General features: G+C 44.3%; 1 protein-coding gene across 32 annotated transcripts in view; it reads right to left on the bottom strand.

Moving 5' to 3' along the window:
- CAMK2G (calcium/calmodulin dependent protein kinase II gamma) overlaps positions 1-12,896 on the bottom strand; it is a 157,800-nt gene that overhangs the window by 70,177 nt on the left and 74,727 nt on the right. For all 32 annotated transcript variants that reach the window (XM_035138186.2, XM_035138185.2, XM_060275059.1 and 29 more), the window contains exons 4-5: positions 1,406-1,460; positions 319-384 (exon numbers count right to left, since the gene is read on the bottom strand). In XM_035138186.2, coding sequence (XP_034994077.1) covers positions 319-384; positions 1,406-1,460 — 121 coding nt within the window. The remainder of the gene's footprint in view (positions 1-318; positions 385-1,405; positions 1,461-12,896) is intronic.

Raw genomic sequence — 12,896 nt, 5'->3', positions numbered from 1 at the left:
GAAAGCTGTCTGCGGACAAACATCGGCATGAAGTGAGAAGAGCACCACACCCCATTGTTGCCTTTGGCTGGACTTAACGGCCCAGGGGTCCTTTACTCTTTTTTTATGAGACAGTAGTTGGAAGTCCAAACATTAAATACATCCATGTGTTTACCCACTCTCAGGGGAACAGGTGCCAAACAGAATATAGGACTAACAGGGAGTGGAATGGGATAAAACTTTGCACTGTACACAGTACAGACTCCACAAACAGCACTGGGAGAATTCAGTTTGCCCAACCCAAATCAGGGGGCATACTAGGTGACAAGCTCTTCTTACCTGGCATCTGCTTCACTGTAGTATTCCCTAGCAACAATGTCTTCGAAAAGCTCTCCACCAGTGACCCTAGGAAGAGATATAAATTCATGAGGATACAAGTACCCACTTTTCATTTGGAGGCTGTTAGAATTCACACTTCCTGGTCAAAGCAGATGGGATTCCTCCAACAGACTTTCCTAAATACTCTTCGGAAGAATTCAGAGCAATCCAGAAACTATAAAAACTTGCTGCTTGGTGGGCATATACACAGATTAAAGCCAAGCTATTATTTTAGATTGATTTAAAGTGCCTGTTATGCCTTCTGGTTGTACGCAAGATGAAAAAATTGAAAACGTTGAAAATTGAAAACGTTGTCCAGGTCTGGAAACATTCCTTTGCTGAATGTCCAACATCATATTGGAATTGCAAACATATTTCAACAACTCAGATAAGCCTATCCCCAAATGGTAGAAACAATCCTTGCTTGTGTTTTTAGACCAGAGTTTCCCAAACTTGGGTCTCCAACTGTTTTCATGACTACAACTCCCATCATCCCTAGCTAGCAGGACCAGTGGCCATGGTTGATGGGAATTGTAGTCCAAAAACAGCTGGAGACCCAAGTTTGGGAAACCCGGTTTTAGACTTATCAACTCCTGACCAAAAAAAATGGTTCCAAGTACAAGGAAGTACTGGGTCCGGTTTATTTCGTCAACTGCAGAGACAAATGTGATATCCCTGCAGTTGGCAAGAGCCTATTGCTCTGGTTATTTTTGCTTTTATGATTGGAAAACTTTAAGGTCCAAAACGATGTATCATTGCCAGTATAGGGTGGAAGGTCTACTGGCATGGTAGTGGAACTTGGGGTGCCAGCGCAGGTTCTAGTAAAATACACAGTGTAGTATTGTGTGCAAAATTCACACATAATTTGGGTTTTAAAACAACAACCCCACACACCCTTGAATCGATCAACTGCTGTAGCAATGTCTGGAGGAACAGAAAGGAAGGAGAAAATAGAACACCTGGAGATATATTTTATTTAGAAACTCCTTCTACAGCCCACACATTTTTGTCAGTGATGATGGATCAAAGTTAAACAGAAAGCACTTACAGATCAAAGACGAGGTAGTGGAAGCCTTCTTCCGAAATGCTCTCATGGAGCCGCACTGCAAACAACAAAAAGAGACAGAACAAACTCAGCAGGAAACTGAGGAACAGAGGAAGTGAAGCAAAGTGTATTGACCTGGACCAAACCTGTAGAGAACCGCCCACCACAATGCTCCCTTCACAAAACCGCACAACTGGGTTATGGATTTGTTTGTGGATATATTTACATTCCCTTTTGGTGTTGCTGTAGTGAGTTGTTATTCACTAATAAGCGAGTACCAACAAACATTTATATAGTGCTTTAGAGTACAGTGGTACCTCTTGTTGCGAACGGGATCTGTTCTGGAGGCCCGTTCTCAACATGAAAAGGCCGCATCCTGAAGCACCGCATCTGCGCACACGTGTTGCGCAAAGCGCGATTTAGCACTTCTGCACATGCGTGTAGGTTATGGTCGCGCCGAACCCGGAAGTAACCTGTTCCAGGACTTCCGGGTTCGGCGCGTCCGTAACCTGAAAGGACGCAACCCGCAGCGGACATATCATGAGGTATGACTGTATTCAGAAGTGCACATGTGCCCTCAGTATTCTGTAAGACAACGTAGTAAGAAAGGCAAGCTTCATCTCCATTTTGCAAATGGGAAACTGAAGCTCTCTCTCTCTCTCTTTTAGAAGCCTGATCCGATCAGGGCTTTGCCAGTGGGGGGGAAAGGGGTTTTCCCTAATTTAAACTGCCATGCCGCAAAGCTGGTATGAGACTTGTATGTTTTGCCCCATGCACAATTAGCAGCTTCCACAGACCATTTAGATCAAGGAAACCATGCTGTGGTAAAATCATCATTAACGGAGCTCTGGTCCAAACCTGCCAAGCAGGCCTTGCTGCAGTGACAGTATGAAAAAGCAGCATTCCACAGAGCGAGAGCGGGGATCCATATGTCAGATTCCCCAAAGGCCACACGCAAGAGACATAAAGTCAAGGTGAACGTGAACATGGGCACAGATGCAAAGTGAACAGATCGAGAGGAGACACCCAACTAATGCAGCCGTCAGCAATTCTGCAAGTACAGGAGGAGGAAGAAAAGAAAACATGAAATGGAAAAGTCAGGGCAAGGATTAGCACTGCTGCTGCTGCTGCTGCTGCTGCTGCTGCTGCTGCTGCTGCTGCTGCTGCTGCTGCTGCTGCTGCTGTAAACTGCTGAGGAAGAAGGAAAGAGTTTCATTGGGCATTCAAGGAGTCGCCAGTTTTTGACAGCCCAAGGCAATGTGAAACAAGGACACTTTTGCAAGTCAAAAGGTTAAGATGGGGCAGAGAGCCTAGGTGGGGCAGCGGGTGAGTGGCATGCAAAGGCGCACAGCAGAGAGGCACGGGGTAAAGAGCAGAATGGTGGCTTTGTGGTTGCCGCTAGAATGGAATATTCAACAAGTAGGTCATCTGGACAATGTACAGCGGAAGAGCAACTTAATTGAAAACAAAAGCAGCATCTTCTCTCTGTGAAATTGCACTCCTTTCACTTAATTGCCTATTGAGCTCCAGCTCTTCTCAAACTGGAACAGCCCCAGTATTGATTGGCTGCAGCAAACAAAAAAGAAAGGAAGAAAGAAATGGAAAGGGGGAAGGAAGGAAGGAACAACCCCCCCTGTGTGTGTGTGTGTGTGTGTGTGTGTGTGTGTAGATGAAAAGGGAAATGTTCTCTGTACAGACAGCAGAGGATGATGAAGAGGAAGGAACAGTGTTAGCTGGCTTGGTCCCCCTTTATGGGGAAACCCACCTCTGGATTTGTGCTTCCTCCTTTTGTGTTTATTACCCTGGAAATGGGCAGTGCAGTAGGAGAGGCTAGCAGACTCAGGTGGAATAGACCCTTGGGCCTCTCTTGACACCAGCCCCTTAACCCACTGTAAGAATTTTGAAAAATCCTCTTCCCTGGGGAAATCTGCAATGGGAGAAGGGGAGAAAGCTGCATTCAGCATAACCTACAAGATCATTTCTGCTATTCATAACACTGCAAAGGGGTCCCATTCGGCTATCTAATCCAGGCATCCCCAAACTTCGGCCCTCCAGATGTTTTTTTACTACAATTCTCATCATCCCTAACCACTGGTCCTGTTAGCTAGGGATCATGGGAGTTGTAGGCCAAAACATCTGGAAGGCCGCAGTTTGGGGATGCCTGATCTAATCAGTCTGTGCTATGGCAGAAGTTGTAGTAAAAAAGCGTGCCTCCTTGCCAGCAAGTGGGGCACAGCCTCCCCTGAATAGGCTTGAACCTCAGATTGCTTCAGCAAACACCTATGTCTGCCAGCGCCTTGACAAGCTACAAGAGACTTTGCCTCTTGTGCAGCAGACTATTGAAAAGGTGGCATTGGGTGCCAAAGACCTGGTCATAGGTGCCAAGGAGTCTGTTTGCGAAAGAGTCTCTAAAGCAAAGGGTACAATGTCAGGTTTAGTAGGTGTGGCCAAAGGAGCTGCCCGGGACAGCATTTTCTGTGTTGCACCCCCAGGAATTTGGCACCAAAACCATACTTGGAGGTATGATTCTGGCCTTCCTTGCCCTGAATCACCATCTTCTAACAAGGCAGTGTTCCTTAGGCTGTGACCCTGGGATGGTGAGGAGTTCCCGTGGCTGTCCATAGTAGAGGTCATGCTATGCTTAGCTGACCCTGGAGGAGGTGGGGCTAAGGGGAAACAGGTGCCATATCATTAGACATGCCAATGAAGTCATAATCCTTCGAAGTGCCAGGAGTTTCCCCTGCTGCTAGCTGTGCAAGGAGAGGCCACACAGGCATTGCAGATCCACCTGAGCACTCCTGCACCTACTTGTGAGGAGGCACAGCCATGGGGACCATGCTGCTGTTGCCCAACCCTCTCCACGGGAGATTTGAACTGGCTACACCTATCGAGAAGAAGATACAGTACTTGGGTTCTGGTGGATAGCTCAATGAAAACCAGGGATATAGTTTTCAGCCGGTACTCCCCAGAACTCAGTTCTGGCACCTCTCAGGTGGGCATCGTTGCTATTATAAGACAATAAGGGAGGTGTTCATTGTGAGTTCTGCCACTTATTATTATTATTATTATTATTATTATTATTATTATTATTATTATTTAAAAAATAGCACTGATGAAAGCCAGCAGCTTTGAAACAAGCAAATTCCAAGCTAGGATCTGAAAATAAAACTGCCAATATCATAATGCCTTCATATAATCTATGGATTTGGGATACTGTGAACAGTTCCGTTTGCTCACATCTCAGAATGGATAGGATAGAGAGCTGGAAAAGGTACAGAAAAGAGCAACCAAAAATAAGATAGAGGCTGAAGCACCTCCCCTACAAGAAAATGTTGAAGTATTTTAGGTGTTCTAGATTCAGAGAGGAAATTTGAGGTGCGGTGGGTTGGTGGTGGTGATAAGGATGGCAGAAGCAGACAGAATTACTGCGCGGAGAGATAATGATTTTGCTCCCCAGTCACAGTCCTAATACTCAGGGTCAACCAATTAAATGGCTTGGCAGACAGACATCTATCTTTCTTCACAACCTGTATAGTTTAATAATCTGTTGTTATCATATTTTATTTTAACTGCAGTATGTTGTTTTGGGTTATTTGTAAGCAGAAAATGTCGACGGTACTAATGAATAATTAGTAAAATAAATCCATGCCTAATACATCGGTTATCCTCCAATTCGAATTAAGCCTGCTGGCCTCCTTTCATCTTTAAAACACACACACACACCACCACCACCACCAACAACAACAACAACACACAAACCACCACAAAAACTCTGCCAACCGCCATCACCTCCGCGTTTTCAATCAGACACAGTGCTCTCTTCCACCCCCACAAACCAAAACCTTGAGGTTCACAAAGCCCCCCCCCCTCATACACACACACACGGGGGGGGGAGAAATGGGCAGGTTTCAATACTGTAGGAATCTCTCTGCAACATTTAGGCTGCTTAGGTGAAATAAATGCTGATGCAAACAGACAAGGCAGCATTGAAATGGGGATCTTAATTTCTTGCCCAGTAACTCCAACACTCTTTCTTTCTTTCTTTCTTTCTTTCTTTCTTTCTTTCTTTCTTTCTTTCTTTCTTTCTTTCTTTCTTTCTTTCTTTCCCCATGTCGTGTAGTCTCCAAATTGCTCTGGGGATCCTTTTGCAACAAGACACTCTGCATAAATGCCAGGTACTCAAAGTCAGCACTAACCTCATCCCTGGGCACATGCCAGGCTGCCATTAGGCAGAATCTGCATCTCTCCATATCCGTAATGGCTCTCTCGCTGCCCCCGTGCATTAGCTATGGGGGGTGGGGAGGCAGTTGCCCTACCTAACTACCACAGCAAATTGAGTGGAGATGGGATAAGAAGAACAACCAAAATGAATTTACTCCAGCCTACTCCCCCCGCCCACCCTTCCACTGCCACCGTCCCCACCTCAAAATACTACACTCAGCATTAAGGATGTGCTGAAGCTACAAATATAGAATACACACAGGCTGACAGAAGGCAAAGTGAGTGCTATCATCATCAGCAATGCAACTGATACACACATTGACACAGATGGCCGCCACCCACTCGCCATTTCCCCCAACTGCTCATTATCCCAACACAGCCAGAAACGCGCATGGAAGAGGCTGTGAACAGCCCCGCCACATCAACAACACCCATTGCCAGCAAGACTCCCCACACACCAAGATACAGGTTCCCAGTAGGAGTTCACCGTTCAGCTTTGGCTGTCAAGGGCAGCTCAGCTTCCCACCCCCAGCTTCTCCCTAATTATATTAAAACGGGCAGAGTTTTGCTGCAGCTGCTAAGGCAGCTTCCAGAAAGACTTTCCTTTTAATTAAAAGTTTGCTATTAAAAAGCATTAGCATGTGTAATGCAAATAATCCTTTGTAAATCATCTGCTCCAACAGCTAATGACGGGCTTCGCTGGAGTGGCAACGGGTGACATAAGGATGGTTAGCTAACAGGACACCGTGTGCAATTATTCACTAGTTCCTTGGGATTAACCCTCTTTCCCCCACCCAACATGCACCCCAACCAACCGAGCCACACCAGGGATAAAAAGGCAGTTAAGAACTTCCTGTCTTCCATGCCAAAAAAACAAAACAAAACGTGTACTGCCTGCCTTTTCAAACTGAAGAAACTCATCCTGTTTTTCAGCAAATCCTTGCACATAAGAGATCCATTGCTAAAGCAACCATTGACAGCAGAAACACCCAAGACACAACTGAAGAGCCCTCTACTATAAGGGAAAAAAGAGTCGGAGAATTTGGGACACCACTGAGGGTGGCAAAGGGGGAGTCAAGTCAGAATCACTGCTGTTGGTGTAAGGGGTCAGTTCCCAGCCAATCCTGCTTATTTTTGCTAGCCAGCCCAAATCAAACCAAATCAAACCTTTGGCGCCTACTGGTACATGGCTTGAGGCCCAGCTATTTGAAGGACTGCCTCTCCCAGTCCCTACCAACCTGTGCCTTAAGATCTGCAGGAAGGTCCTGCTTGCACTTCCAGGAGAAGTTGTAGTTTGCAAGGTAACAGTGCAGAGAAGGGCCTTCTCTGTTGTGGCACTCTGGATCTGGAATTCCCTTCCCCTCTGCTGCTTTTAGACATCAAGACAAATCTTTTTATTCAGGTCTCTGGAGATGCTGATTTATGGGACATGTTTTGCTGTTGGATTTCTGTTATATAATATTGTTAGTTTTAATACTTTAATGTTGCATTTATGTGTCATATTTTTATGAACTGTTGCTTACCACCCCAAGAACCCTTGGGTTGTAGGGCGGGTTATAAATCTGATTAATAATAAAAACAAGAACAAAAGCATGTAGGGGTAACGTTCTGGAGAATTATAAAAGAGATGGGAGGGGTGCATTTTTCACCTCCAGCACCAAAATTACTTTTGGCCAGCTAGAATAGAATGCTACACTTTCGAAAGCAGGGTGGACCTTGTAGGAGGTTCACTGAAAGACACTGGAACCATTTGGCAACCAGCTTCCTGCAGACAAAATTAATGAAATTATCACCTAAGAAATCACCTGTGGAAAAATACGAAGAAAAATAATTCAATTTATAATGCAGCAACTTTAGAAGACGCAAACATGATTCGAAAGTTAAGAGATGGCAAACATTTCCTTCGATTTGTTGTCTGTTTGGGTAGCTTTAGCCCAAAGAGCATCAGTTAGATAGCATTAAAGTTATGGCACCAGTGTTTAATCAACTAAGTGACTTAAAGCATTTTGATAAATTCAAAATATGCCCTGAATTAAACAAGGCAGATCTAAAACTTTTATTAAAAAGGGGGGGGGGAGAGAGACATACAGTGGCACCTCTGGTTATGAATTTAATTCATTCTGGAGGTCTGTTCTTAACCTGAAACTGTTCTTTACCTGAGGTACCACTTTAGCTAATGGGGTCTTCTGCTGCCGCCGCAGCGCAATTTCTGTTCTCATCCTGAGGTAAACTTCTTAACCTGAGGTACTACTTCTGGGTTAGCGGGGTCCATAACCTGAAGTGTTTGTAACCCAAGGTGTTTGTAACCCGAGGTACCACAGTACAGTGGAAGCTCAGTTTTCGGATGTCTTGGAAGCCGAACGCTGAAAACCTGGAAGTGAATGCTTCCGGACGTTGAAAGGCTTCTGAGGCACATTTCTCAATTTTCACCATAGACTTTGGTGACAGTCCTTAGATCCTCAGTTTTCAAACATTTCAGAAGTCAAACGGTCTTCTGGAACGGATTATGTTCAAAAACCGAGGTTCTACTGTACAGGGGTACCTTGGTTTACGAACTTAATCCGTTCCAGAAGTCTGTTCTTAAACCAAAGGGTTCTTAAACCAAGGCGTGCTTTCCCATAGCAGAGGGGGACTCAATTTACAAATGGAACACACTCAACAGGCAGCGAAACATGTTCTTATTCTAAACCCAAAACACTTACTTCCAGGTTTGCAGCATTCTTAATCCAAGTTGTTCATAAACTAAGCTGTTCTTAAACCAAGGTACCACTGTACTTACAAGAACTGTAGATGGCAGCCAGCATCTTAAAAAGAAGCACACTTTCTCTACCATGAAATAGGACACATGTCTGTCCTAAAATAGTACTGTTAGGAGATTGTTAGTCTTTTAAGATGCTATGGGACTTTTAACCAATTTATTCTATAAAGCAGGCTAGCATAGGTGCCTCTCATGTTTTGTTGGTAAGTGCCCCAAATGTGTGGAAGAAATAAATACTGTGGAAACGAATGGTCTCTACATCTCTACTGAAAAGACCAAATGAGTGATGGAGGCCGCAGCTACCTTGCTAGTAGTGTTTCAGCTTACGTTTCTTTTAGACTTTCTGATAGCCTCTTCTTCCTGGGATGCCCAGCCAAAAAAAAGTTCTGTTTCAGTGTATCTGAAGAAGTGTGCATGTACACGAAAGCTCATACCAATAACAAACTTAGTTGGTCTCTAAGGTGCTACTGTAAGGAAATTTTTTATTTTGTTTCAGCCAAAAAAAGATAGATGTTGAAAGTCCACATTGCCTTCTCTTATGGTTTTAAGGAAACCTTGTCTGCTGGCTGCAAGACTAGCGCTAAGTTCAGCAGTCCCATAAAATTTGGAAGGCAGGAAGAGAAGCAACCCAGGGATGCTGAGCAGTTGAGACATAAACTTCTGGCAAAGACCAAGATAAGAAATTACACAGAAGCCCAAAGGCTCAATCAGAAGACAGATAATTCCCATACTAAGAATACAAAGATAAATGGAGGAGATAAGGAAGAAAAATAAGGATGTACGGATCCAACAAAGTAGTTGAAAGAAACCTAATTTCAATATGAAAGAGAGAGGGTGGTATCATCAGTGCCACCCAAAAGCTACTCCTGCCTACCACCAGTTAAGAACTTGAGCTAAAAAGCAGGGTGTGTGTGTGTGTGTGTGTGTGTGTGTGTGTGTGGAACCGGACTCTTTAATTTTTAGGCAACAAACCTTATTAAGCCCCCCACAAATTAGAGTTCCAATGTACCTCCAATCTCACTATGTCAAATCTCCCACCCCAACAAGCAGAGTTCTATTTACTATGCTACATTGGCCACCCTCCTAAAACTTCCAGGAAAGGAGAATTCAAAACTTCCTCAAGCAACTTGTTCTGATATCTCCACCACATCCCCCAGCGCAATGTGTTGCCTGGGAAGTGTTTTTGCAGAGGGGGAGGTTTGATACAAAGTAGGGGAGGGAATGAAGATTACTATTTTACCCTACAAACAACTCCTGGAACCATGACAACCCAGCCTTCTCTTCACCAGCTGTGAGATCATTCCAAGGCACAACTATTCAAAGCAGGAGCTGGGAAAACAGCAAACTGTGTCTCCTATCAAAAGGGACTCAATAGCAGGTCCTGTGCCCTTCCCTCATGACTCCAGGTTCACACGGGAAAAATGGAGTCACCCCATGCAGAAAGCATGGGGCACAAACGCTGGCTTAGCATACTGGCATGTTTAAAGTCCATTGATGTTGCTTTGCTAAGGGAGAAACTGGGGGCACGAAACTGAAGGATGTCAAGAGCCAGAGTTTTCCAAGCTGTTCTCAAAAGTTCTCTGCTTCTGAATCCATCTTAAATGCAGTTTGGACACTCTGAACTCAAGGAAGAGGCTCCATGCAAACTCTCAAGGTTGGAAAATGGATTCGTGCCTATGAATCACTCCCCTCTACCTACAGAAGCACTGGTCTCTAAAATTGTATGTTACGAGTTTGGGTTATTGCTGCTTTCTGATTCCAGGTTCCACTGGAGATTGGATTATGTTCCACTGGAGGGGATTGGATTATGACCAAGGTGAAGCTCACTTTGGGCCAGTTACCATCTCTCAGCATAATTTTTCTCACAGGATTCTTGATGTGATTACAAAAGCTGCGAGGAGTGAACTCTGAGCTACTTGAAGGAAGGGGGAACATAGATAGAATTATAGAATTGAAGTGTTGGAAGGGACCCTGAGGGTCATCTAGTTCAACCCCCTGCAATGCAGGAATCTCAACTAAAGCATCCATGATGGATGGCCACCCAACCTCTGCTTTAAAGCCCCCAAGGAAGGAGAGTCCTGCAGGAGTTCTCACTGGCAAGAAGCTCTCCTGGCCAGAGATGATCTTGGAGGGCCCAGCATGACATGGCCAAGACATCATGCATTGTGGGCATAGCTGCCAAGTTTTCCCTTTTCTCGCAAGGAAGCCTATTCAGCATAAGGGAAAATCCCTGTAAAAAAGGGATAACTTGGCAGCTATGACTGTGGGCTTCTAGAGAAGTAGCACAGATACCCTTTCTAGCCCTGCTTTCTAATCCAGAAAGAAAAGAATGCTTCCAACATGTTGTGCTGTGATACACACTACTTCCCAGATCCACCATTAAGAAGGGCAACCTCACAGCTGGCAAGGTTAATTATTTTAACCTGCCATTGTGACAAGAGGGTAGTCAAGGGGTATTTCCCAAATGTTCAGAGATTATTCCCACCACCACTGTCTGGATATTACTCATGTTCCCACGCCCATTTGGAGAACTGAACACACACAAAAACCATGTACTTATTTATACGCGCTGTTGTCTTGATATTACAAGATTAATTACACAGGGTCAGGAGGTACCCAACATTGAAATAAAATAAAAAAATAAAGGGATAAGGGAAGACAGTCTCTCCACTCTTCTCAAACCCAAGAAACAGAATGTAGTAAAAATAATCTCCATTTGGATGGTGGCCAGCAAGAGAGTGCTCATGAGGAATGCGAGAGTGAACTGGTTGCCAATCATACTTTAGTGAAGTTATCCACAAAATGAAGAATTTATCCCCCCAGACTTATTTGCAAACAATGCACTCAGCTTTTGAGCTGCCTTTACCAGCCATAGCTCCTTTCCCACCCCCTTCTTGTCCTTCCACAGAGATGGGTAGATTATGGTCCACTGGCTGATCACTTGCCAATCTCCAGCAAGTCACTCCTAGCATCTGTTGGTTGCTGCCTCATCATCATCGTTTCTAAAGAATACTGGATGTGGACTTTTAATTCTACCATCAATACTGTATAATTCTTATACCCTAAAGTGGGGAAGAGGGTCTTGTGGCCCTCTAGTTGATTTCGGACTCCGGCTCCCATTAGCCTGTCCAATAGACCAATAGACAGGGTCAATGAAAGCTATAGTCTGGCAAAATCTGGAGAGCTACAGGTTCCCCATCCCTGCCCTAAAGCTAGGTATTATTTGCAGTCTGTTAATTGGAATGAGAAGAGCGTACACTTGCAGCTCTCCTAGCTGAACTCATCAGAAAAGATCGATCTATTGGTGCAGTCAACCCTTCATCTGAGTGTTTTGTGGGTTTTTTTTGGCAGTGTTTTAATTTGCATGAACAGTTCAGAAATTACTTCACTGATATATACAAAGGTGAACACAGTAACTGAGTGATGCTTACTCCAATAGGATATTTGTATTTTCCTTGTTTTCATAATACACTAATGGTTTAGGATGAAGACTTAAGTGGAAGGTATCTCTGCAGGCTAGGGTGCAAATTCGTAATTGTTGTGTAAAATCGCTATATCACATTGTATATTCATAACTATTGCATATATACATGGGCTATTTATGTCTTCCTGTATGTTAAAAGGGGGAGCTGGTGCAAACTGGTTTATGTGCCGCTATCCATTTTTATCATTATTTGTGACTGTCAGGGCTGGGCTCTGAGCAGCAGTCTCCATTAAGCCAGGAACCAGTCGCTGTGGGTTGAAGCCAACATTCAGAACTAAAAAGTAGGCTTGAAGGACAAAACCAGGAAGCAGAAGCAAATGGCAAGCTGAAAGTCAGGACCAAAGACAGCCAAAGGATACAGAACACCAGGGCACAGGAAGAGCTTTGTTGCTCAAGCAAGGGTTAATTGGAACTTGAATTTTATCATATTTCTGGTCCAAGAGGGTCTAATGGCAAGTCTGGGTGCTGGATGAGTGCCCTAGAATCCTGGGCAATCACCGCCACAATCACACTGTACCTCTGAGAGACTCCAAGTGTCTCAAAAACACAACATGGCAAGCATAAATCTTACGGCTTTTCTTATGCTGGGGGTGGGGTGGGGTGGGGTGCCATTGCAGCAATTGCATGCCCATCCCTCACAAGCTTTAATTTTGCAGGTGGGGAGGAGAAAAGGGGACTGTGACCTCACAGTTCTAAAGGTGCAACATGATATAAGTAAGGGGCAAGGCAGCTGTTGGCAGGGGGCCTGACAATCACTCTTTTTTTGTAGTAAACTGCCAAAGTCAACCACAATTTGAGGACTCCTGACCACAGGAGTTGTTCCAATTGGAATATAAGTATTAATTATGTGATGCAAAGAAAAAATGGGGAAAGGAGAAACTGTAATACCCCAAGTGTATTTTGTCAAATGAGTTCCCAGAGCAAAAAATGTGTTGAATCCTTAGATGTTGTTCTTGCATTTTCAACATCTCACCAATTTACGGTTCAACGTTTATGGTGCAAAGCCAGATTAACCATTCTACAAAGTACTC

This window comes from Zootoca vivipara, chromosome 5 (genome assembly GCF_963506605.1).
Source record: "Zootoca vivipara chromosome 5, rZooViv1.1, whole genome shotgun sequence".
Classification (NCBI taxonomy): domain Eukaryota; kingdom Metazoa; phylum Chordata; class Lepidosauria; order Squamata; family Lacertidae; genus Zootoca; species Zootoca vivipara.
The sequence above is the reverse complement of the archived record's forward strand: the minus strand, read 5'-3'. Positions and strand labels throughout refer to the sequence as shown.